Source organism: Motacilla alba, chromosome 1 (assembly GCF_015832195.1).
Source record: "Motacilla alba alba isolate MOTALB_02 chromosome 1, Motacilla_alba_V1.0_pri, whole genome shotgun sequence".
In the NCBI taxonomy this organism is placed as follows: domain Eukaryota; kingdom Metazoa; phylum Chordata; class Aves; order Passeriformes; family Motacillidae; genus Motacilla; species Motacilla alba.
This window is the reverse complement of record NC_052016.1, coordinates 1727866-1754630: the sequence shown is the minus strand read 5'-3', so window position 1 is coordinate 1754630 and position 26765 is coordinate 1727866. Positions and strand designations below refer to the sequence as shown.

Genomic DNA, 26765 nt, shown 5'->3' with positions numbered 1-26765 from the left:
CGTCAGTGGGGTACAAAAGGTGACACTGCTGCCTGCCAAGCTGTGGGGCGGAGGGGTTACCCCAGGCAGGCACCAGCTGGGTGCAGGCAGCCCTGGGGAACAGGCAGCCCTTGGGCAGAGGAGTTTTTGGGAAGAGGGAGCTTTTGGGAACAGGCAGCTTTTGGGAAGAGGCAGCTTTTGGGAAGAGGCAGCTTTTGGGAAGAGGCAGCTTTTGGGAACAGGCAGCTTTTGAGGACAGGCAGCTTTTAGGAAGAGGCAGCTTTTGGGAACAGGCAGCTTTTGGGAAGAGGGAACTTTTGGGAACAGGCAGCTTTTGGGAACAGGCAGCTTTTGAGAAGAGGGAACTTTTGGGAAGAGGGAGCTTTTGGGAACAGGCAGCTTTTGAGGACAGGCAGCTTTTGGAAAGAGGGAACTTTTGGGAAGAGGGAGCTTTTGGGAACAGGCAGCTTTTGGGAACAGGCAGCTTTTGGGAAGAGGGAGCTTTTGGGAAGAGGCAGCTTTTGGGAAAAGGCAGCTTTTGGGAACACAGAGCTTTTGGGAACAGGCAGCTTTTGGGAAAGGGCAGCCCTTGCAGGACTGCAGGAGCCTTTCCTGGGGGGAAGGATGCTGTGTGGGCTGGGAGCTCTCCCCAACAGCTGCCCTGTCCCTGGGATGGCTCTGGCTCCATCCCTGCTCAAGTGCTCACGCTTGAGTTGTGTGTGGTATTTGTGTGATTCTCCTGAGTGACAAATCCCCCTGTCATGCAGGTCCCTGTGAGGACAGGTCTCACAGTGACATCCCTGGTGTCTCACAAAGGGATGCTGGCAGTGCTCAGAGGGCTGTCAGGAACAGCAGTCATCACCCTCTTCTCCAGCAAATCCCTATATCAGGCAGGGACCAGGATTTTCAGGTCCTAAAATCAGCATTTGCAATGGGAAGGGGATGAATTAATCACCTGAAGCAGCATTTCTGAATTTCCAGTCCCAGTCTCCTGGACTGTGAAAGGGGGGGAGCAGAAGGTCCTGGATATAAACCACAAACTTAAAGCTCTTTAACTTTTCCAAGGCATTTTTTCCTTTTTTGGTTGCTGGCTTATGTTTATTTTCAAGTCTATCTGCAGTTTGAGGCTTCATTCCCTTCTCTGCCTCCCTCCTTTCTCTGCAAACACCCCCCCAGGAGGCTCAGTTCCACAGGAGTGAAGGACGAGGTGCCCAGAGGGGCTGTGGTTCCCCTGGGAAGGAGCAGAGCTTGGTGCCCAGATGTCACTGGAGCAGGGGACCAGGATCTGCTGTGAGTGACGCCCGTGCAGGGACAGCAGGGCAAGTCCAGGGATGCTCAAGGGCTGCCTGGGACTGTGACAGGGGCACAGGGCAGTGTGACAAGAGGCTCCACCCTGGAGGGGTGAGGAGCTGAGGAGGAGAGGGTGCTGCCTTAGGAAGGGGATGAAGGCTTTAAGTTATCTTCTACTTTGGGGTTCTGCCTGTTTCTTGCACGTGGGGAGCACGTCTGCCCTCCTTCCTCTGGGCTGCCCAGTCCCCCCAATCACTCCACGCCCTGGTTTTGGCTGGGATAGAGTTAATTTTCTCCTCAGTAGTTGGTACAGCGCTGTGTTTTGGATTTAGCAGGAGAATAATGTTGATAACGCGCGGATGTTTTGGCTGTTGCTAAGTAGTGACCACTTTAAAACAAGGACTTCTCAGTCTCCCATGCTCTGCCAGTGAGGAGCTGCACGAGAAGCCCCGAGGGACAGGACAGGTGATCTGAAGAAGCCAAAGGAATACTCCATGCTGAGGAACCTCATCCTCAATGTAGAAAATGGGGGCAGTTGTCTGCGAGGGGCTGGGGCTGGGCTGGGCATTGGTCAGTGGGTGGTGAGCACTGGGCATCACTTGGCTCTCTTGGGTTTTATTTCTCTCCCTCTCTCCTTTTCAGTGGTGTTGTTGTTGCTTTTATTAATATTATTATTTTCAATTACTAACCTGTTCTTATCCCAACCCACAAGGTTCACCTTTTCCTTCTGATTCTCCTTCTTCTGAGGCAGCTGCGTGGGACTGGAGTCAAACCTCAACACTCCTCATCCTGTTGGACAGAATTTGAGAGAGAAACTGCAGGGGACACTCCTGAAGCCGTGATACCAACATCTGACAAGTTTTTGTGCCAATTTGTGCCAGCTCCCACTGAGGGAAAAGCAGGGATGTGGCAGGTTTGGCTTGGCACCAGCTGCTGGGCTGGTGGTCTGCTGCCCGCCCTGCCTCCTGCCCATGGGCAGGGGACATGAGGGACAGCCAGCAGAGGGGAGGTTGGCATTTAGGGACACAGAGCTGTGGAGGAAGCAAAGGGCTTGTGAGGCAAGAAGGTCTGTGAGAGGCAGAGAGGATCTGGGGCATTGCAGAGGAGGAGCTATAAAAATCAGGGATTATGGGGGCGTGGGTGGATGTGGGGATGCAGAGCCACGGAGGGACAGGGACACAGAGCTCTCCAGCTGCCATGGACATCCTTTCCTCCTTCTGCGGGGAGAAACAGGAGGAGGAGATGAAGGAAATCTTGAACAGGTGAAGGAAATCTTGAACAGGTGTCACCTTTCTCTTCCCTCTTCAGTGCAGCCATGGTGCCATGAAGTATTTTGTTTCTAAAGTTTAACTTCCACTTCCCTACCAGCTTTTTAAAATTCAGCTTTTTAAAATTTTTAAATTTTTTAAATTTTTAAAATACATGGCTGTAAGTGTCTGGCACTGGGTACCTGTGCAGAAATCTTTTTATGTGATGGTCTTATTTTTGCTCTGAGGCCTGTAAGCTGTGATCCCATCCCAGTCCTAGTAAAAATGCTAATAAAAAAGGAAGATTGCTAAACCTTTAAATAAACTTTTTTTTTCTTTCTGTCACTGGTGAGTGACAAAATAATTTCTAAGGAGAAGGTTCTTTTTTGCTGTTAATGTCCAATTACAAATTCAGCCTCCAAAGGGAATAGACAGGTATTTGGAGATGTGGATAATAAACTGCTCAACAGATCTCTCTGGATCACAGCCAGCTCTGCAGTGACATCTTACTGCTATTCCACTGCCACTTTTTTAATGTTTTGAAAATAACAATATATCGCAGCATGAGGAATCCTGAGGCTGTGATTTCCAGGGCATCCCACAGCACGAGAAGCCAGCAGCACTAGCACACAGCAGTCACACAATTTGGGGAGCTGGGGTCAGCACCACCAGAGGAGACCTGGGGATGTCTGAGGATGCTCTGACCACCCTCCCAGGTGCCTGGGAGTTCCCTCCTCTGCTGGGGGAGCTGCATCTCCTCAGTAACTTCTCCTCAAACAGCCAAAAATGTGACAAGTGCTGTGACTGCATTTGCAGTATTCACTGCTGGTGGCTGAGGCACAAACTGGTCAGCGTTTATTTATTTTTTTTTTTTTAACAGAGGGTGGAGGCAAAGCTTTGCTGTATGCTGCCATCTGCTGTGGGCTTCATGTGATTATGAGCATTTCAAATTTTTTTCTGACAGAGATAATGCTGCTTAGAGTAAAGGTGACCAAATAAATGGCACATGGAGTTGTATATGTAGGATCTAAAACTCCCTTTCCACTCGACTCCCTATGCAAAATATCCTTCAAACAGTGGGAAACCTGCAGGAAGGAATTATGATTTACCGATGATTTTAAAAGGCAAATTATTTCCTCTAAGTGCTTCATGCCGTGGTGCTTCAAGGCATTCTTGTTCTTTTCTCTTCCCTCATGCTTTTTCCCTCCCTCCCTGCCTTCCCTCTCTCACCTGAAAGCTCCAGGGGGACCAATTTATGGCTGGCAGCCTCAGAGCAGAGCTCTGACGTGGGTGCCCGAGGCAAGGCCAGGCTCCTGTCTCAGCTGCCAGCCCTGTGCCTGCATTTGCCTTGAGTAAATACACTCCAGCATTAGGAGGTGGGGAAATCAATAATCTTTTTTTTCCTCTTGCTCGTTGCATTTTACAATTGCATTGCTCAGACTATTAAAGCTCTCTTCAGGGAAAGAATTGGTGATGGAGTCAGTTTTCCTTTGATCGGGAAATCCTGGTCTGGTTGTATTTTGACAACCCGTAAGACTGGTGCCTTTTTTACCTCTCCCTTGCCAAAAATGATGCAAACTACTCAAAAACTTACTCATACACCTGGTGTCAATGCTGGGGCCACAACCTGCTGTCCTCTGCTGGGGCTGGAGCTCCACCAGCAAGAAAACAAAGTGTGACAAAAGCAACAAAACAAACTTGGAAGCCTCTGCTGGTGTTAAACACATCAAAAGAGAGATTAGAGGCAATGATCGTGTGCTCTTTCAGTCCAGATAAGAAACACTTCCTTGTACCTTCCCTAAAGTCAAACACACCAGGTAAGCTCCTTTCTTGCTGTGCTTTATGTAATCTGGGGCTCTTGGTGCCCACAACTCTGGAACTGCTTCTCACAGGGCTTTTTTGTTGGAGGAAATAAATTCGGCCTGCAGGTCTGAAACCGGTGCTGCACTCCCAGAGATGCTGGAGTGCGTGCACCTTCCAGGGATCCAGCCAGGCTGGAAGCAGCCCCAGCAGGATGCACAGAGCAGCACTCGGAGTGAAAGCTTTCAACCTGCTTTTTTTTGGGTACTGGAGACACTCAAAGAAGTGAAGAGCCAGATCTAATATTTTTTCAGCTTAATGTGCAGTTCTTGAATTTGCATTTACAGACTTACTTGAATCTTGCCCTAAGGGCAGAGCTCCCCACCTCTGTGCTGGGATGCCCCTGGTGCAGGATGTGTTAGAAGCATGTGGAAAGCAAGCTAAATGCATGTCACCTCTTAGGAGGCACTTTGCCTTCCTCGGACACCAACCTTAGGCTCTCATTTTTATGCTTATCTCTGACTCTTTACAGAAATTTCTTGCTTATTTGTCCATCACGAATGGAAAAGAAAATATTTTGGGTTGGCCAAAGGAGAGTTCCTCCATGTGATATTTCTCAGAATCTCTGGCAAAATTGCATATTGAATAAAAAGCCACTTGTGGTTCATCCAGACTCCCCAGCTTTGTCTCAGTTTCCTGGCTAAGCTGTCATGGTGACAGGAACAGATGATGAACGGCAAAGGAATTTTTCTCCACGTGCTGGACATGTCTCACAAAGTCCAGCACGTGGAGGACATTGCCTTCATTTCCTGACAGTCCGTGACATGCTGCTGCAAGGCTGTGCCCACAAGCAGGGTGTGTTTCTCAGGGATACCGTGGTTGTAATTTAACCCTGTGTCACAGCAGTGATCCGAGTTCCCAAAGCAGAGGCTGTTTCATCAGCCTCTTTAATAACGTGGCAAACAGACACTCCCCTAATAGAAAGGTCTTAAACACTCCCAAGGTGTTTACCATGAAACCCCTAATCAGGATTGCTTAAACCAGGGCTACCTTCAGCCCCACCTGCTTTGGCAGCCCTCTGTACCTGCACGTGTGGTGTTGAAAATGATTTTTGTTGGATGAAGAGAAGAAATGCCAAGGAAAAAGAAAAGTTGGGTAACCTGCCTTAAAAACTCTCTGAAAAGTTGCTCTCCTGTGCACCAGTTCATTCCAGCTGTGATACTGATAACCAGCTCATCAGTCCCACACCTCTGAATAAAGCACAGTGCCCATGTCCATACAAACCATCCCCCACAGCAAATGTCCTAAACCCCCAGGTAAATTCCCTTGGCTTAATATAAAGAAATATGTTAACATTGTGATTATATCAATTTTAAAGCCTCTGGCACGAATGGTAATGGCATATGGAGGGGGAGGAAAATCCAGCTGCAGGGAGAGACTCTTTCATGTGGCAAGGGGGCTGGAGCTGGATGATGCAAGGTCCCTTAGAAACCAAACCATTCCATGATTCTGTCACTCTACATCCTGCCTGTGCATCATTAAGACAGCACAGCGAGGGGTCTAGCAGAAATCAGAAGGAAGAATGAAGGAAGATTTGCAGGCTCACTGGGCTGGGTCCACCCGTAAGTGACTGTCATTCATCTGGGGGTCAGTGTGGCTTCTGCTTGGGACAAAATCAGTAGCTTTCCACATTTTACACTGGGTTTCTCTTTAATACAAAAGCAGACCACAATGGATACTTATCATACGGCCTCTTTATAGAAACAGAAGAGTTCAAAAGGAATTTTCAGGGGTCCTTTCAGAAATATGAAATAACAACACTGTCAGCTCCGAGAGCAGCACTCTCATCTCCAGACTGATGATAATGCTAAAATATCAGCCACGCTGGGCTGTGAAAATGTCACGTTAGCAATCAATAAACATGAAAACTCTTCTGAAAATGTCTCAACTACGCAAGGGTTCAACATACTTTGTTGTAGTTCTGTCATGCTTCCGTCAGTTGAAATTAATCCCAGTTTTGGTGTCAGCTTTGCAATAACGATTCCCTCTTCTTTTTAACAACACGCAGGCTTGGGAAGTGCTGTTTCCATTGCACGGCAGTTTCTTCAATCAGGGGGAAAGGTTTTGGAGCAGTGTCCTGTGACATCAAGGTTTGTATCCACAGAACAGGGTGGAGGCTGACAGTCCACGTGGGTTTGCTGTTTTCTCCCGGATTTGACCCAATGCGTTGCAGCAAAAATTAAGTTCTGATTCTGCTGGCGCTTTCTTGCAGCAGTGGTGATGCAAATACTGATTTAGAAGCACACAGACTGCTTCCAAAACCACATCTCAAGCAGATCACCAGCACCTGATCAGATGATAAGATCAATTTTGGCTGATATTGGAAAGTTCTGACAACATTATCCATTATTCAGCCCACGCCATCCCCGGCGATCAATTCTGAAATTGACAATTTCACCCTGGGATTTCTACAAAGGGCAAGTGTCAAACAAATCAGGCATTTTCCAGCCTAAAAATAGCTGAGACTGTTGCAGTAAAATGGAAATCAGGAAACCCCAGCAGCATTCAGATATTTTGTCCTTTATCTGGCTGGCATCAGTCCATCCACACACTGATCTCACTAAGAGGCACAAAGGGTGTAGGATCTGTATTGTCCCATTAGCAGAGAAAAGGAGGGAAAGCGAGGCATAAAGAAGCTCCACTTCCATTTAAGTTCAGCAATCTCAGAATTTTCCAGTCTAGTTACAACCTGTTGCCCATTTCAGAGCTATTTACTGCAGGAAAACACACAAGAATTTGATTTTTATGAACTTTGTTCACAGTGACATGACAATACATTTGAATTCAGAGGTTATTTTTTCTAAGAGTTGAAGGTACTTGTCTAAAGTGCCAACCTTCTGCTCCCTGCTTGCTTTTGGATTCAAAGGAAGCTGCTGCTGCCTGTGCAACAGAGCACAGACCTCTTGTGTACCAAATGAATGCTTTCAGGAAAAAAGGTATTTTTGTAGTCTTGTTCTTGGAAGGTTAAGTACAAAAATAACAGTGAGCAACCTGATCTATAGTTATTCTAGTCTTCTTCTGCAAAACTTTATTGTGACAGCATTCAGGGTTATCTGCCTTAGCTTTTTTTTCTCCACGTGCAATCTGTAGCTGACAGTAAACACACATACTGATCATCCATCTGCTTCTTGCACCCAAAACAGGCTGAATGTGCAACAGTTTGCATCAAGTGCAGCTGCCAGTAACAAAAAGAAACGCTGAAAGGTGCTCTGTGAAGGTCCAGAGCTCAGAGCAGGTGACCAGAAGAGTGGGCTGGGTCCTTCTGCAGGGCTGGAGTGAGATGTGGGTTTTCAGGAGCCCAGAGCACGGCCACTCCCCTCAGGTCTTCAGTTCTTCTCTCTGGGGGAAAGAAAAACATTTATGCATCCGTTGCAAATGCTGGTGTTGGCACCCACTGAGCTCTGGAAGGGTTTTCCCACTGCACTCAGGTCTCCAAGAGGGCTCAGGGGCTGCTGGAGCTGGTCCTGCCAGCAGGATCACAGAAACATGGAATGGTTTGGGTGGGAAGAGACCTTAAAGATCATCTCATTCCAACCCCCCTGCAGTGGGCAGGGACACCTTCCACTATCCCAGGCTGCTCCAAGCCCTATCCAACCTGGCCTTGGGCACTGCCAGGGATCCAGGGTCAGCCACAGCTTCTCCGGGCACCCTGTGCCAGGGCCTCACCAGCCTCACAATAAGGAATTTATTCCTAACATCTAATTTAAATCTACTCTCTGTTGGTTTGAAGCCACAGCCCCTTCTCCTGTCACTCCAGGCCTTTGTCAATAGTCTCTCTCCATCTTTCCTGCAGGCTCCCTCAGGCACTGGAAGGCTGCAGTTAGGTCACCCCAAAGCTTCTCTGCTCCAGTTTGATCTGGGCTATGCCCCAGTACAGCTCTGCCAGGTACAAGCCATTCCCTTGGCCCCACTTCCAAAGGCACACTAGTTCTACTTTCTTTAGGTTTGCTTCAGAGTCCATTAAAAAGCGTCCAAGTTTCCATGTTGCACCTGAAAATCCTTTCTAAGGGGATAAACTTACATCTGAAGGATATCCTTCTGAATAATTCCAATATTTTAGCTTTTGGCTCAACAAAGATTTTGCTGTACTTTTTTCCTCCTTTGATCACTTTGTAATGGGGATCTGTGATTTCATGTGATATGAGCTCTTAATCTGAAATGTTTGTGTATGCAAATAAATCCCAATGATCTATTCAGGGGGAATAAAATCAATTAATATTACAGGTCTTGAAGATTCAGAAACATTCTGTTTTCCTTCTTTCTTTGACTGACAGATAGGCTTGTGATAGCACAAATCATCATGTGCGATACAAGTTGTGAAAACAGCGTGTGTCACCCAGCATTCAGACGTGGGCTGAGCTGAAATTGCACACATCACCTTGCTTTGGGCGTCCGCTTGTCTGTGGATGTTTGATACTGGCACTTTGGTTTGAGGAGGAAGTCTCACATATTTCACCAGTGAGACGGCCACAGGGGTGGCTCCAGCCTGTGCCTGCACTGCTGGGTTGCTGCTGCTGGGATGGCACCGTTGCTATCCATGCACTCTCTCATCCCCCCCAGGCCGGGTGGGGGAACAGCAGCTCTGTCTGCCAGGGCAAGGCTGCAGCAGAATGGGATGCACACTCTGTGGCTTTGCCACAAAGACAGGAGAATCTCGATTAAAAGCCTCTGCACTGCCAGAACCTGTCCAGAATCCTCCCAGGGCACTGGAGGAGGGTTCTTCTGCCTTGCACTTGCCCTGTCTAGTGCCACTTGAAGTGTCTGAGTGCACTTGGCACCACCTGAGCCTACATAGGGTACCTGAGCCATCCCCATAGGGATGCAACCCAGGGCGAGCTGCAGATCCTTGCCTTCTGCAGGAACAGCTGTGAGCCTGGCAGGACAGCCTGAGATCTCTGAAATGGCTCTGGATGGCCCTGCCTAGGCAATGGAGCCCTGCCTGGAGTCCCACCTGGAGCACGGTGCCTGTCTGTGCTCAGCTGCCTGAACCCAGCAGCTCTCTGGCAGCACCTGAGCTGCTCTCCTGTCACTGGGCCAGCCTTGGGTCAGCTACAGAAGGTGGCTGCAGTGTCCCCTCACCTCCCTGTCTCTGCTCTCCTTCTAGCCAACACCGTGTTCCCGCTGCAATTTCTTTGGCCCACTCGGTTTCCACTCCCCAGGCTCCTCTGTGGCAGCCCCAGGGCTTCAAACCGAGTCACAGAATCACAGAATGTTAAGGGTTGGAAGGCACTTCTAACATCAGCCCATCCCAACCTCTCCTGCCAGAGGCAGGGACATCTCCCACTATCCCAGGCTGCTCCAGGCCTTATCCAGCCTGGCCTTGGACACTGCCAGGGATGGGGAGCCATCACCTCCCTGGGCAACCTCCCCACCCTCACAGTAAAGAATTTCTTCCTGTCTAACCTAAATTTCCCCTCTTTCTGTTCATACCCATCTCTCCTTGTCCTGTCACTGCAGTTCCTGACAAAGAGTCCTTCTCCAGCTTCCCTGCAGCCCCTCCAGGCTCTGGAAGGTGCTCTGAGGTCTCCACACAACCTCCTCTTCTTCTGACTGAACAGCCACAGCTTTGCCAGCCTGTCTTCTTTGTGGAGGTGCTCCAGTGCTCTTATCAGTGCTGTGTCCCTCCTCTGGACTTGCTCCAACCTTCCCATGCCCTTCCTGTTTTGGGGGCACCAGGACTGCACACGGTGTATTCCCCAGGGATCTCTCTCCTCGCCCCCATCTCCTGACTCAGCCCTTCCACGCCTCCCTGCTCCCTGCTCTGCTCCAGTCCCCCTCCCCTGTGATTCCCACCCCTGTGGATGTGCTGTCCTCTCCTCTCTACCCCTGTGGGGTGCCCCCAGCCCCTCACCAAGCCCCAGCACCCTGCTCTGCCCAGGGGCCAGTCCCAACCCCCAAACACCCCCTCCAACTCCACACGTCCATACAACACAGCTCAGCTCTGACAGATACGGGCCAAACCCCGTGTGGCACAAAGTGACAACCAGAGGTGACAGCCAGGGCAAGCCCAGACCTCCATCTGCTCATGGATCCAGTCCAGGAAGGAGGTGGTTCTGCTGTAGACGCCTGGCTTGTTCTTCTCTGCACAGCCCACTCCAAAGCTGGTGGTCCCCACCAGCTTCCAGACACTCATATCTTCACATGCTAAAGGCCCCCCACTATCTCCCTGCGGAAAAAAAGAGTTAAAATGAATGTCAGCACGCCAGAAAAGGAGGGAATTGTCTGTTTGGGGAGGTAAGGGGAGAGACATAATCCAGTAATTCAGAATCTCTTGTTTCTGCTTTGTTCTAGGTCCTGGGAAAAGCACATGACAGCAGGGCTTGGAGACTTTTGAGACATGTATGAGGTTGTGTTTTGCTTTCCCTGGCTCCTGCCTAGTGAGCTGAGCTGAGCCCAAGGTTGCAACACCAAGGTCACATCTGACCTCCTCCCCTGCCTGCTCCTGCCTGCTTTTCCAGCCCTTCCCAGACACTTTCCCACACAGATTCAGCTCAATGGACTCACATTAAGTACTGAAAACTTCCCATTTCTTCTTTGCTGGGACAGTTTCCTGCCCTATGAGAACCAGAGCCAGCGCAACAACTGGAAAAAAGGGAATTTGGAACAAGCCTGTCCCACTGGTGAGCAGGGCTCCTTCTGTCACGTGGAGCTGTGTGCTGAGCACGCTGCCTTTGGCCAGGTCTCCTGGGCACAGCTGCTGCCAAGTGCCTTTTTGGGGGGATTGTGTGCAAAAAAGGGGATGAAATGCAGATCTAGGCACCCGCTGCCTTTGCTTTTTTGGTTTTTTGGCCCAAGTGTGATTGGGATGGAGCAAATCTGGAAACATGAAGTTCACAGAATCGTAGAGAGGTTTGGGTTGGAAGGGACATTGAAGTACGTGTAGATCCAAGCCTCCTGCTTGGAACAGGGACATCTTCCACTAGAAATTCTTCCCCAGCCCTATCTGGCTGCTTTTCACCATGGGCTTTCTGCACCCTGCAGGTCTCTGGAGCTGCTCACAGTGCAGGGAAGTGCAATTCAGTGCAGTGCAGAGGTCACAGCCAAGCAGAGAAAGGATGGCACCGTGCTGCAGCACATGCAGCAAAATATGTCTTAAGCAAATTTGGCTTTAGAAGTAACAGATAAGGTCCAGAGAAGAAGTATAAAAAGGAAATTGTAGCGTGTGAATGCACACGGCCAGTGATTGATAATTGGGGTAAGCAGAATAAATGGCACAAACCCAAATGTTTGCCCAAGAAAAGCCTGGGAGTGCCTTCTGATAACTTATCACTCATGTTTTTCCATTTCCAATGAGCACAGTTGCAGTTTGGAAACTTCCATACCTGGCAGGTGTCCACCCCTCCCTTTAGGAAACCAGCACAAAGCATTGAAGAAGTTATGATCCCACCGTAGACGTCCCTGTGATTGCAAATTGCATTGGAAATCAGAGGAACACCTGCATAATTCATGGTGTCAGATGTGTCACCTGTTAAAAAAACAGAAAAAAAAAAGGAAAAAAACCTTGAAAATAATCTCCATTTATAAACAGAATGTTTTATATACAAAGAATTGGCAAGGAAGGATGAAAGAAGCGTGGTTAAATGGCAAGACAAAAGTAAGGCAACTTGGTGTCTCATCACTTACAGAACACAGCAATTATCTGCTCTGCAGAGATGTGGATTATCACAGTGTATGAAATAACAATAAAATCTGGACATCGTGTGTTTCCACTTCAAACTAGACAACAATGATACTAATAAACTAAAAAGCTGGTTGAACACTGTGTTCAGTACTAGTGCCAAAACCTGTTCTGAATTTATCGCCTGTTGGTCAACAAATCATCTGCAAACATCTGATTTACTTTCTAAATATTTATTTTATTTCATTCAGAGCCTGAACAGATCCCTTCTACAAATGGGAGTATTTGCACACTGCCTATTGTCAATTTAAGGCTGGTTTTTTTTTTTTTTTTATGTGGCAAACCTTGCTTTCATTTTCCCCCCACCTTTGGCTGTTATCTGTGGGTCAGGCAATGTTCTGTTCTTGTTCTCTGAACAACAGGAACACGTTCAGTGACATGAATGAAGAGTGATAAAAAACAATTAACGGGTGACAATTCACCCATTTTCACGTTTCAGTTTTTATTATTGATTAACATGACCCATGAGTCATGGTGAAAAAAAATTCCCTTTTCTTTTTGATTTTGTTTTATCCCACTTCTACATCACCTTAAGATACACATATGCTTTCTCTAAAAAAAAAGGGATGGTTAATTCTTGCATTCATGCTGTGCTTTCTATGCTTGGAGTTCTATAGGGCACAGCCTGTTTGACTGAGGCTGAGTACAACACTGAGCACATTTTATATGTGTAATTTTCAACTGTTTCAGAGGATACCCATCCATTCCTTGTGATAAGTTTGCACAGCACTTTTGCAGCGCAGTTTGTGCATAAAATTTAGTAATATGTCTTTTTTCCCCCTCCAGATATTCCAGAAAATTTAGTGTTAAACAGTGCCCCAACCAAATCCTGTTTTTACTGCATGTAAGATGTGTGCACGTAGTGAAATCATCAGCAGGCAATTTAAAATACCTCCTTCCACAGTTGCTCCCCATCCTGATACCCAACACATTTTCCCTGCTGGGAAATGTTCACCAAAATTGGGCAGACAGATGGGTTCAGTGTGACCTATTTAAAAAAAGAAAAAAAAAAGGGAAAAAAAAGAGAAAAAAAAAAAAGAGGGAGAGAGAAGAGAATCAAAATTTAGCAAAAAAACGTTTATATGTCTCAGAAAAAACTTGAAGATTTGGCTTGCAATGAACTTGTGGTGAACACCACCCACTCCCCACATAAATAGCCTGGCAGTTTTCTGCAGGTTTTTGTCTTGTGGGCAACACTGAGGGTTTGAGACAGCACCCACGGCAGCCCCTGTGAGTTCTGGGTATGAAGCAACACAAGGAGGCATCAGCAGGTCAACAAGTTGAAGAATGAGCAAAAAAGAAATGCAGCTGAAGGGCAGGTCAGAGGTTCTGGGGGTGCTGGGGTGAGACAAGGAGCTGGGTGTGCATATCCCTGAGAGGGCAAAAAAAATCCTTGGATTCTTTGCTTCCTCCCACCCATCAGCTCACAGAGTTTTGGTGCCTCTGTGCTCTGAGACATGGAATTTCATGGGGTAAAATCCGAGCTTGATGCTTGCAGGGACAAACGGGTGCTGAGGAAAGGGAGGGAAAATATAAAATATGACTGGGCAGCTCCCAGGGGTTCTGTTCTGCACAGTGCAGTGATCACAGCTCAAGGCATCAAGCCCCCAGCATGGGACACAGTGGCATCGTGCTCAGGTGCAGAGCCACTACTGTTCCTTAATATTCCTTCCTACTATTCCTTATTCCTTAAATATCCCTTAATAGTCCTTATTCCCAAAGCTATTCATGAGCAGAAGAAATCAGCAGAAATATGAGACAAAACAGAGCAAAATTGAGATCAATTTTTGTTAAAAGTGAAATTTTAAACCATTACAAGGGAATTGATTTAGAAAATGACTGTCTGGATGTGTCAAAGAGCACCAGCTCCCCTTTGCAGCCAGCTCACAGTGATTAGAAGGTATTGGCAGGTCTTTCATTTCATACAATATTATTACATATTATTTCAACTCATTGTATCAACTGCAGGTAACATCCTAACAAGAAAATAACATTAGTTTTCATTTAAATAATCACTACATTCAAATTGCCCTCTCTTTTCTTTGAAAATCAAGCTTGATTTTCAGCTTGGGACACTTCTGGATCCCCCAGTACTCATGGAAAGGACATGATAAAAATCTCTGTGACCTCCAAGCAGAATGAGGCAGGGTGTTTATTTTAGATAGGAAAAATATTTAAAAAGAATAAAGTTGTTTGCCTATTAATAAATGCCTGCAGTAAATCAATACCAGAGTGGACTGGGAACGTTTTGCAGCACGTTGTTGCTGTCCATGCCTGGATATGGAGCACAGAGGAGATGCTCACACTGAGGCTGGGGGGTTTCTGCTGGTGCTGTGTGGACAGGGGGGTTTTAGCTGGGAAGGTGAGAAAGTCAAGTGAAACTCCCAGAGATAAATTACCATTGAGAGCCAGAGGTGCTGCCAGTTTCATCAGTGCTATGTCATTCCCCATAGTCTTGGGCTTATAATTCCGATGGTAAATGATTTTTTCCACTGAATGTGGGTGAACCTGGGTGTCCTGCTGGGTCACAAAACCAACCTGAACGCTCCAGGAGCTCGGCAAGTACAGGCTGGAACAAAGAGGTAGAGGAGAGGGTCAGACCTGCAGGAAAACCCTCAAGTTTTTCTAATTGTCCCCTGAGCTTATACGTACAACAGGCAAATAACTCCAGTCTGCTGTACTGGCTTACCTCTCTATCAAGAGTGGCCATGTTTTGCATCTAATTTTTAAAAATGTAAAATTAATTTTCCTAAGACACTGGGTGACTAATCTAAGTAAGACACTGGGTCACTGGTACATTATCAGGGCAATCCTATGTATCTTATTACAAATAACTGAGAGTTTTGCATCAGCCCAGCTGTCTGTGCTCCTGTGAGACCCCACAGCTGCTGCCTGGCACACCTGCACTCAGCCAGACCTCAGCAGCAATTGTGGCAAGGCATTTTCAAGGAGGAGCTTCCCTTCTGGAAGGTGTTTGTGCCCCACTTCACGAGCTGGCACATCCTTCAGCCTCCAGCACATGAGCAGCTCCTCTCCTTTTGGCCTCGTTCCCCTGGGAAAAGGCTCCAGGGATGTGGGTTGTATTGCCAGCTCCCATCACCCTTCAAACACTCCACAACCACCTGGGCAGAGGGGGACAAAGTCAGGGGCAAAGGTTCTAAAATGTTGATTTCCCAAGTAATTATTTTTATGGCAACACAGGGCCCTAAATAGGAACGTGGAGTGGGGTTTGTCCATCCCATCTCTTCTCTCTTCTGCGTATAAAAGTGTCCTACAAGACCTTACTCAGAGGAAGGCATCCACGTTGTAGGTGCTTAAAAGTGGTCAGACAAATCCCATTTTAGCTGTCTAAATGTCTTTGGTGAAAGTGGCCTGGAGTTTGTAAGAGCAAGAGGTGCTCCTGCACTGTTAGCATCAAACAAGACTGCAAAACCAGACAGCTCATTATAAATATGTTTGTCATTACACAGAGTTTAAACAACTATTTAGCATCTATTTACCACCTGAAGAAGGGCACAAAGGACAGTACAAGTGACTAATAATCACTGATTGGTCCTGTCAACTTGAAAAGAAACCTGTAATTTATCTTGGAGCTCCTGTGGATCAGAGAAGCCAAACACAAATTCTGTACATGCAATTTACAGAAATTGCAGGTTGGGATACCTAAAATCTGGCACTTAAATCTTGTTTTAAGATGTTTTCCCAGGGAGCTGGGAGTGGCCAGAACATCTGGAAACTGGAGTCCTGGGCTTAGATCACATCTTGGGGAAGCTTTTTTTCAATAAAGACTCATGCAAAAAGAAAGGAACAGCTTAAATGTTATGATGCCTTTTGGGGACTACCTTAAAACAGATGTCAGACAGAATTAGGGAACAAAAAGCAGTTATATTTATTGAAGGGCCTTCAGGTACATTTAGAGCAGACAAAGCCCCCCAAGGGGCTGCACCCAAAATGGATGATGGGTCACGGGTCTGCACACTTTTACAAGTTTGGTCCATTTGCATTTTGGGAATGTGATAGATGAGGAATGCAATGGTTGACTCTCATAATTAAAAGGCAAATATCATGTATATATGTTCAGAGAAGTTTTATAGATTTATAGCTGTGTTTTACCCCCCCCCCCCCCCTTGCACTGATATTATGGGGTGGCCTGGGTTTGGGAGATTTGGGAGGGTCAGCTTGTTACTATGGCAACACCTGATCTCCTATGGAGATTTAAGGAAGCAAACTCCATCACTGGACAGCAAAGAAGGAGTCCAGGGACAGAACTTTGGGAGGGGCTAAAGGGTTAAAAGGCACAACCTACATTGTGTGGGAAAGATCCTCTGCTCCCAGCCCCGCAATATTTTCTCTATTCAATCTTCTGTTGCATTTTTGACAAGGTTTTAATAAACCTTTTCAAATTTTGGAAGTGAGTGTCATTTCTCACAGGGGTCAATATTCCAATTACAGCTTCAGGTAATGAAGTCATTTACCCTAAGTTTGCTTCCCCCTAACTCACTTTTGTCTACATCTCTTGGAGCTCAAGACAGCGAGGTATCTTTGCTTCCACCTCTCAGGGCCTGAGACAGTGAAGTGTTCTTTATCCCCAGGCCTGGAGAGGAATCGTTTTGTCTGACCAAAATGGGAAAGCAGCTAACACTCTGTATGGAGTTTAGAGCTGTACACTGAAGAATTACAGGATTACAAACGCATGAAAAACACAAAAGCCAAAACCCCGCGGCATCGGCCACGGATGCGACAGCGCATCCTGCGGGTTACTTTTAAGAGCAAGCAGAGCGTGCCCCGAGCAGGGGGATTTGGGCACTCACTCGTAGACGCAGTGGGCAGCCGTGAGGATCCAGAGCGGGGTGATGACCGAGCCTCCACACAGGTGGTGGCCCTGGAACTGCAGGCTGACCTGCCACGGCCACTGCCGCGGTGACGACGCGTTGCCCCCCACGATGCGCGGCCCGTAGCTGGCGCGAGTCCCACACGCTGCCAGGAAGCAAAGGTTACAGTCCAGAGAGGAAACGCAGCCCTGGTTTGGGTCCCATTCAGCCCCTCTCCTCCCAGCCTCGCTGAGGGTGGGAGGTCTCTGCAGCTGGAGCATCCCCACCCCATCCCCATGGCCACATCCCAGAGGTTTCTCCTCCTCCCTCCCATCCCTGCAGGTCTCTCATGGTCTGAGGTTTGTGGGGTCCATGTCTCTCCCTTCCCTGCAGGTGCAGTGCTCAGCTGAGCTGTAAAACCCCCCTGCTCTGCCCTCCTTCACCCTCAGGGTCCCACACAGGCAGGCTCAAGCATCTCCTCTCCCCTCATGGTGATTTTGCTGTTGTATTTTGAATTTTTGTATCCCTCTCTGGAAACGAGATAGCATGGAGAGGTGTGGGATGAGAATTCAATTAGGCAGAATTTCCCTTTTCCTGCCAAGATGCCAAAGACTTGGAATTATGGTGTGAGTCCATGGACTCAGCACACAGTCCTTAAATATACACTTGGTACTGGGATTCTCACTGAAATGCTCCTGCTATCTGATGCTCCCAATCTGCCCTCCCAGCCTATTTTCACTTTCTGAAATTCTTTCAAATTTTACCTAAAAAAATACCATTTTTCTTTGTGTGATAAGGTGACAGTATAATATGCCCTGAGTACACAGCTGCTCCCAACTCTTGCCATGCAGTGGATAAAGAAGGAGAGTTTCTGCTTTTATTTTCACTTTTTCTGATTCTTACCCAAACACTTTAAGATGATCACATTGCCAGAAGTGCATTCCTCCCTTAGATGAGAAGACAATGCAGCGTTAGTCCCAATTCAAAAATACCTTGTGTTTTTTTCAATATTATACAATTTTCCTGTGCACACAAACATAAGTAACTCATATATTGAAAGAGGTTCAAAGGCATGAACTCATCCAATCTTATCAGGGCCTTTAACTGGAATACTGAAGTCGGGAGCTTGGCCACCCTCAGGAGGCTGCAGACCACACGCTGCCCTGCTGGAGAGGGCTTCATTCTTCCATCAGGGAAGATCTGAAATCTCCTTGGATCTATTGCTCCCTTCTCACTGGAAGGTAACTAAGAAAAACCAGCATTCCTCATTCTTCCATCAGGGAAGATCTGAAATCTCCTTGGATCTATTGCTCCCTTCTCACTGGAAGGTAACTAAGAAAAACCAGCATTCCTCATTCTTCCATCAAGGAAGATCTGAAATCTCCTTGGATCTATTGCTCCCTTCTCACTGGAAGGTAACTAAGAAAAACCAGCATTCCTCATTCTTCCATCAGGGAAGATCTGAAATCTCCTTGGATCTATTGCTCCCTTCTCACTGGAAGGTAACTAAGAAAAACCAGCATTCCTCAGGAGGAGCAAATGGACCATAAAGGGTTCATAAACCCACTGGGAAATGTGTAAGGATCTGCAAACTGAAACAAACTGCTTCATAATGGAAAAACAGAAGTGCCTGGTGCCTACCCATTTTCAAAAATGGCATCATGGGACAAAGAGTCATTTCAAGCAGCTCATTTGAAAGCCTTTTTGTTGATTTTAATAGGTCCTGGATCAGACTCTTGGTTTGTATTCCAGCAAGACTGCTGCTGAACCTCAGTCTAGCATGTGTAACACCACCAATCACAAAGTGCTGCATGCCTGAAAGAACAGCAACAATCCCAAACTATCAGTAATTCCCCTTCCCTTGATTGGTGCCCTCCTGAGGCAGCTAGGGCATACCTGAGGTTGGTGGCATTGTGCAGGGATGTCACTTGATCAGCTGAGAACCAGTGGCCGAGGGACACGAAATGTCTTTGGAACTGTTTTTCAACTGCAGCCACGGGCAGGTAACCTGAACTCACATAACTGCAAATAAACCATAAACACAGCTTCCCCAGACAGCATTGCAGCAATCTGCTCAAATAATTCACCCGTTCTGTTAATGAAAACCACAATAATCAGATTCCAGCATTCGATAAAAGTAATTATTTCCTCCCCCTGTGCTCCTTACCACGTGCCTGTATTTTTGACATTGTCATGTGTGGAAGCCACACATGCTGAGATGCATTTAACTGGCAGAGAAAGTAAATTTTAATTTTAATATTACAATGAAGCTTTTCCTTAGAAGTGGCTGGCACATTTCCTGAGACACTTACGAGCTCATTGTCTCCTTTTCCTAGAGTTATGTTTTGCAGCAGGGAGGATGAATGATTTTCAATTTTTTCTTCTCTTCTTTGTTGAAAAATTGAGAGGCATTTTATCCTAAAGGCAACAAGAACTTATTCAAAGACGCTTTATACTGCTGACTATAACAGAAATCAGAATGATGCCGTGGTAAGAAATAACAGAGCATCATGCCAAATCAGGACTTCAAATCTTTCCCAGTTTTATGGAAGTTTGTGAAAGAAATGGTGCTTTTTCAGGAATGGGATCAAGCAGCAAGAATTGCCTTGCCATGTTCTTCTCTAATTATGAGGTGGACCTTAAATCCTATCAGATGTCGTGACATGATTTGTGTAAACAATTTACCTATAGGGGAAGTAAAAGAAGTGGAAAATGCTCGTATGTTTTAGTGCATCTCTGACAGGCCACTGGAGTGACAAATAGGATTTGGGCACTGTGGTCTTCAGGGTAGCCAGGACAAGGGTGAAGAGATGGAGAAATCTTGACTCTGTGTTTTGTAAGGCTGGTTTATTATGTTATCATATATATTATATTAAAATGCCACACTAAAACTATACTAAAAGAATAAAGAAAAATACATTAAAAAGTGAAACAAGAATAGAAAGAAATAAATAACAAAAGTTTGTGACTCTCAGAGGGTCTGATTCAGTTGTTTCCTTGATTGGTCATTAAGTAAAAACACCTCACATTGACCAATCAATCACCTGTTGCATTCCACACTAGTAAATAATAATTGTTTACATCTCGAAGCTGAGGCTCTCAGCTTCTCAGAAAAAAGAAAATCCTGACAAAAGGATTTTCATAAAATATCATAACTACAGGGCACCTGCATCACACAGGGAAGATTTCGCCAAGCCATTCTATTTAGCCATCATGCAGGATTTATAGCAGTAATAAAAGGCATTTGCCACGTACAAGTGCATCATCTCAAATCTCCTCAATCACATGACTCACAAGGGTGGATTGTTGGGTCATTTTTAAGGCACAGAGGTTTCATTAGAAAGACTGAAGAGCTCAGAGCTTGTTCAAAATGCCAAATGAAGCTTCTGGCACTTGGTGTCCATACCTTGAGAAGCCCAGGTGCTTGCAGGTGGTGTTCCCATACTCTGCCCTCCAGTCGTCGGAGCAGACCGTGCGCCAGGAGCCAAAGGTGAACACCTGCAGCACTGCCCTCTTCCCACTCAGCCTGACTTTGGGATGCAGGACAAGAAAAGCCTCAGTGAGCTGTGGAGATGAACATCAGGCACACAACGGGCACATGACAGTGCCAAGGCAGCTCTGTGGTGTCTGTGTTTTCTGGCTCGCTTAGCCACTACTTATCTTTTTCATCATTTGGATTTTTTGACAGAATTTTTTTCTGTGCTTGTTTTTCCCCACCCCTTCCATTAAAGAGGGGAAATAAGGTACTCTGAGCTAGGACAGCTAGGGGAAAAAAAGTCTTTGCTCGTGGGAATGCCAACTCTAATACAGGTGGTGGAGGCTGCCTGGCCCTGCAGTGGGCTTTAAGGAAGTCTTGGTGATTGCAGTGAGCTGGAGCTGCAGATGCTTTGCCCTGAGGAAACCCATGGTCAGGCTAAGGGATGAAGGTGGCCAGCACCTCCTGTGTCAGAGAGGTGACACTCGTGCCCAGCTGTCCTGGACCTGTGAAAGGGCACATTTGTGAGGGAGAAGGGAGGCCATGCACGTGGTCACTGCTGAACAGGGCTCTCGCTCACGTGCCCACAATTCCAGTGTTATGGAATTGCAAAAGAAGACAGGAGAAGCAGAAGCTGTTCCTGGCTCCACTGACACCTTGAGCCTCCCTAGGGAAAGCTCTCCAAACGCTGAACACATTGTGCAGGGTTAGCTGGGGCCAAAACCTCGTGGTTCTTGCCAATCCTCCTATTTTTGGATGGAAAGCTGTGCTGCCTCCTTAGCTGTAGGTACAGGAGCCAGGACTGCAAGTGCACAGAGCTAAACCCCAGTTATTCTGTTTATTAAAATTAGAGTCGTTTCCCTCCAGGGGCTGTGAACACCACCACAGCACAGGACAGGGAAGTACCATTTAAAGCATCCCTGTGATTCCCAAAACTATCACAGAGAGAAACTCAGAAATAAGTTACACATTTCACACATGAAGCAGCAAGTTCTGCAGCACTGAATGCACAGAAGGCTGATTTCTCCCCAGTCCCACATCCTTTAAGATAATACCAGGATTTTGCAACCTTCAAAACTGACACAGCACAACAGCGTGCCAGTGAACACAGAGTATTCTGTATTTACACAGCATAAGGCAGTGGGGTTACACCTTGCAGGCAGAGGAAGTGCGAGCAGTCAAAAAGCATCTGGACTTCTAATGGAGAAAATTATCCAAAATGGCAGTAACAATATTCAGCAATCATCACATTTATCTAAAAAGCAGTTTGATTTTTCCTAAACTGTAAATCAGTACCTCAGAGCGATCGCTCCTCTGAAGTGGTGATTTAGATATTCCATTGGCCTCTGTCTTTCTGGCCTCACCCAAAATCTTTACAACAAGCATTCCTTGATAACTTGCCGGTTCTACAGGAGGGATTTATAATCAAAATTAAATTACCACATCTGTACTCATCCTCCCCTTCTTTACAGTTGAAGACGCCATTGCACCTGGCTGATTTCTGGATGCACTTAAAGGATGATCGACAGCGAAACTTCCCAATGCAGTTGTACTGGACTAAAAGGAATGAAAGAACACAGGGCAATGAAAACACGCTAGGATTTTAACTTAACACTTCTGCTTTCCATTATCTGTCCAGATTTCAGACTTGCTAAGGAAAAGCCAGCTCCCGTACTCCAGGAACTTTTGAAATACAACCTGGAGGTTGCTACGTGGTGCTGCTAAAACTCATTTATTAGTAATGACTTGGAGGAGGAGTCAGCCTTGCTGTGCGTAAAGCTGACTCTTTCTCTGCTCCCTCCGCACAGTTTAAGTTTCACTTGAGGGAGAGTTCCTGCCTGGTGTCTCAGACCCTGAGCAGGAAATTAGAGGGACCCTTGGAAAACACACCCAGTGCTCGCTCTCCGCAGGGGGATGCCTCAACCTCCCACAAGCCGCTCTCTATTCCAGGTGTGGAGACACAACAACCCCTGGACCTGGGCACGTCACACTTCCCAGCCACAACTAAACTCATTCTGCTTTTTCTTTTCCTTTAAAGAAGTTGTTTTTGACAGCGGAAAGTTCTTTAATTCTTTGGAAGCAAACTTAGAGAAGTGAATTACAAGACAAAAATATGGTGTGGGCGACCCACAGGAGCTGTTTTACCTCCAGTTTCTAAACTCAGCTCATTGCCTGAGGGGAGCTGACAAAATTTCACTGGAGAAAGGTTTCCTGAAGCTGCAGCTTCCCCAGTGTTGTAAATACTACACCAATCTTCCCAGGAGTGCCAGACCTATTTTATCCCTACATGTAAATAAAATTTAAAGCCATCACCTCAACAAGATTTTTACTTCCACAAACAAGCCACAGTAGCAGTTTAATTCCATTCTCAGTAAAAGGCTCATGAAAAATTAAGTATTTGAATGGCTAAGTGAGAACTTAATAAATAACTGATGGTACTCACCACCCAGGCCAATGGCAACTGCTAGGATTACTGCAAGGAATAAACCACAGATGTATGGGAAGTATTTTAGGGAGACAAGAGCATGGCACATTGAAGGTGGTTCAATATCTCCTGGAAAACAGACAGAGAGAAAACTTCTGTGAGGTTAAACCAGCTTAGCTGGCAATCAAAAAGATTTATCTAACATTAAACCAGATGACATCAATAACTCCTGGGTATGCTTCATGAGCTGACCTCACCTGCAGGGATTTAGCTTTGCTCTTTCAGGGAATGAGAAGGTTCCAAGTGCTTTGGGGCTGCTGCTGCTCTCAGACATCTCTTGAGCATTTGCCTTGGGAGGGTCTGAGTTGTGCCCCTGCAGAGCACCTGGCCTGTCCTCAATGCAATCAGCAATGTGAGCTCCAAGTTTTCATTTTCATGGGCTACATTACACTGGGAGCTTTTCAAGCATATGAGCACCTCTGCTGAAAACTTGAGTCCTGGGATAAAAAAGAAAATCAGACCTGTTCTGTCTGTGCAATCAAACCTGTGTGCAGCACATAAGTAGAAGTTCAAGACAAGAAGGAGGAAATTCACTGGTCCCTAGTCTCAAAAACTGTGAAAAAGTGATTTGTTCAAAGTTTTGCTATAAATGCAAGAAGAGAACCGAGTGATGGCTCAAGGCTGAGTCTTGAGTTTTCAAGTACAAAAAGATGCATCTAAAGTTTAAATATATACATTAGCTGTTATTGCAGAATACATTTCATGAGCTGGATCTGTTTACCAACCACTGACCTCCAGAACTGACCTCTGCTTAGGGATACTGCCAGTCTGGAAGATAACAAGAGATTCTGCTGAAAATAATGAGTGATTCACTTGTCTCAAGTGTATTCTGATATACAAAGGGCAAACTGTGGGGAAATAGCAAACACAGTCGGGTCATGAGGGCACACAGGAACTGACAGAACCTTGTCTTTAATTTTAGTTCATGCAGCTCTTCATTTCCCCGTTCCTCAGGCTTTATAATTGAGATTGGCAGATACAATCAGCCAAGGATAAGGAGTGTCTCCAAGGGTTTATAGACTCTCTAGGTAAACCCCAGCTTCCTCAGACTCTCAGGAGCAGCTGAGTAACTGGTTTTGGCAATGGAGTTGGTGTCTGGTATGCCAAAAATCTTAGACAGCTGTAGCAGCTAATGGACTAGAAAATTAAATTGCTCTGTTTTCATTCTGGAAGCTCAGCCTGTCTCTGTTGGAACCCGTGGTTATTTTGAAACCAATGGGAAGCAGCAAACAGATATGCTAATCCTCCAAGGCTGCTGCATTCTATATTCAGGTTTTTTAAAGGACCAATTTCCAGGCTGGCAAAATTTCAAGCAAACCATCCAAAAATGTGTCTGGAAAGCATGGGGGAAACGTTTGCTTCTGTGGGAATAATCTGGCTGTGAAAAATGCTTGTGTGTGCAAGTTGACACAAGATGTCATCACATCACTGAGCTGGCAAACCTCACACCTGGGGGAGGGAAGTGGTGTTTCCTCCTCCTCGGTGTGATTGCTCGCTCTGGGTGGGCAAGCACAGCTTGGCACACAGTGGCCACTGGGATTGCAAAGGCCAGAGGGCTGTGGATTGTCCCTACCGGATCCATCTGCACTCGGGTCCACTCTTGCTTGGGGTATGAAGAAAAATCTTTTGAAGGTAAACTGAATTTGTGGTACTGGCGGTTCATCTTCTGTAACGGAGATGATTTCAAGACTTCCAGTAGTGGGATTTGTCTCTTGAACCTGACTCAACAGGAGAGGGGAAAAAAAGAAAAAAAGAAAGAAAACAATCATCATCATGTTGTCATAGAGTCACAGAATGGTTTGGGTTGGAAGGGACCTTAAAGATCTTCCTGGTCTATCCCCTACCACAGGCAGGGACACCTTCCACTATTCCAGGCTGCTCCAAGCCCTGTCCAACCTGGCCTTGGACACTTCCAGGGTTGAGGCACCCAGAAATTCTCTGGGCACCCTGTTGCCAGGACCTCACCATACTCATAGTGATGAATTTCTTCCTAACATCTCATCTAAACCTTCTTGTAGCCCCCTTTGGGTACGGAAAGGCTGCAACAAGGTCTGTCTGGAGCCTTCTTTTCTCCAGGATGAGCCACACCAACTCTCTCAGCCTCTCCTCATAGCAGAGGTGCTCCAGCCCTCTGAGCATCTTTCTGGCCTCACTCCATCAAGGTCCATGTCCTTCCTGCTAGGGACCTCAGAGCTGGACACAATACATCGTTATATACTTAATTTTCATGAGAGAAGCACTTATAATTAATTTACCAGCTAACTATAGAGGTTAATTTTTGTTCAGATTTCTCTAAGCACTGGAGCTACTTTTAATAACTCACACTGGGGCTGTGAATCCATCCCCTGCTCTATAATTGCAATAGAAAACAAGAGAAAGACTAAAATGCATAGGACAGCAGCACAGCACCTGACAGGATCCTCATTCAGGGGAATTTTACTCCAGTAAACTTTTGATGACTTACTATACAGGGGAAAAAAAATAAAGTTAGCTACACTACAATTTGGGGCAAATAGATTTGAAATGCTAATTTCTGACTGTGGTTCTGCACAATGGCAAAGAGGATTACATTTTTGATCTGAGTGCCTTGAAACAGGTCCAGGTTTGTTAAAGACAGTGGAGCTGGTAAGCTGTAAAAGCAGCATTTTTGCAGGGTCAGTCCCAGAAAATGCTTACAGTGACACATTTTAGGCAAAGAATACATGTTTTATCTGTGACATATCTATAATGGAAAATATCCTGGAGTATTTTTTCACCTTTCAGCAATAAAGGCTTGTGCTCCTTCATTTGGTAAAATTTCACCTACATTTCATTGAGCATAAATTAAACTTCGTAGAGAATCTGCCAGCATGATTGTTAAATATTAAAAGCAAAAAAAGCCTTCTAGCTGGTGCATAATTTGTCCACCAGGAAACAAAACAGCATTGTGAACCAAATTGCATGCAAGCCAAACCCTGACATTTCGCTTATCCAGAGGCTATCACATGCTCCCAAAGCTTCACTCACCTCTTCCTGAGAAGTCATAGTTAAAGGCAAAACTGTTTTCCTTCTTCATTATCAACTCAAAGGAAAGCCGGAGTTTGCTGAGCCTCTCTGCTCGGGGAGGGTTTCCAGCCGGGCGCTGCATGCGGCATCAAGGCCGCAGCCTGTGTAACCCAACCTGGAGAGGGGTATCGGGTGGCCCCGGATGGCACGGCCACGGAAACGGGCAGATAAAAATTCAGCACGCTGTTTAGTTAGCTGAAAAACAGCCGGGCAACACTGTGGGATCTGCAAACCCTTCCCGTAAGCCCTCAGCAAAGGAGCCCTGTGAACGCCGCGTGAGCCGCGCGAGCGCGCGCTCATCCTCTGCCAAAAGCGAGGGCCCTGAACGCCAAGAGCTGTGGGTGGCAGGGAGCAGCAGCCCCAGGGCTTCATCTCTTCATCTCTGATCTCACAGACTCACCTTGCTCCTCCTTTGCTGGGTTTAGCCTTCGCCAGGTGCCCGCGCAGGGTTTGTGAAAAAGCAGCGTCTCGTGTTGCTGAAGGATCAGCTCGGTTGTACTCTGGGATTTAGACAATGGAAATGTTCAGCTGCAAGGAATGCTTGAGAGTAGTGGTGGTTTGGTGGGGTGGTTTTCGCTTAGAAGAGAGATTCCTGATAGAGGGAAGGATGGAGGGAAGAAGGAGATGGAAGGATGATGCAAAAAGCCACAGGAGTGTAAGTGAAACTAGGCTCCTGAGAGGCCAGGAAGGAAGATGAAAGTTTTCCATGATGAAACCCATGTCCCTGGAATATGGCTGAGATGAGAGAACCTCTTCAGTCCCATTTTTGTGCACAATGGAGACTGGCACCTCCAAAGGAGGGGACATCACATCATGATCCTGTTAACTCAAGTCATGACATCAAGAATCCTTCATCATCTCCCGTGTCACTCTTTCAGCAGCTTTCCCTGGAAAT

At 46.4% G+C, this 26765-nt stretch overlaps 1 protein-coding gene across 1 annotated transcript; it reads right to left on the bottom strand.

Annotated features, from left to right (window-relative positions):
- Positions 1-7047: 7047 nt before the first annotated feature.
- Positions 7048-26068, bottom strand: TMPRSS3 (transmembrane serine protease 3). Its single transcript, XM_038141693.1, has 13 exons — positions 25832-26068; positions 24399-24543; positions 22784-22894; positions 21781-21897; positions 20272-20395; positions 18762-18887; positions 17769-17812; positions 16866-17031; positions 14454-14623; positions 12947-13042; positions 11699-11841; positions 10390-10542; positions 7048-7715 (listed from the first exon to the last, which is right to left on the bottom strand). The coding sequence occupies exons 1-13, from the start codon at positions 25847-25849 to the stop codon at positions 7695-7697; spliced, it is 1434 nt and encodes a 477-aa protein (XP_037997621.1). The 5' UTR covers positions 25850-26068; the 3' UTR covers positions 7048-7694.
- Positions 26069-26765: the final 697 nt, after the last annotated feature.

Excerpts from the sequence above, each read along its gene's own strand:
- TMPRSS3 (XM_038141693.1), bottom strand. Across the intron at positions 20,396-21,780 it reads GGAGGATGAGTACAGATGTG|TCAGGCTGAGTGGGAAGAGG; the intron begins GTAATTTAATTT and ends TGCATCCCAAAG. Across the intron at positions 17,032-17,768 it reads GATCATCTTAAAGTGTTTGG|CGTGTGGGACTCGCGCCAGC; the intron begins GTAAGAATCAGA and ends GCTTCCTGGCAG.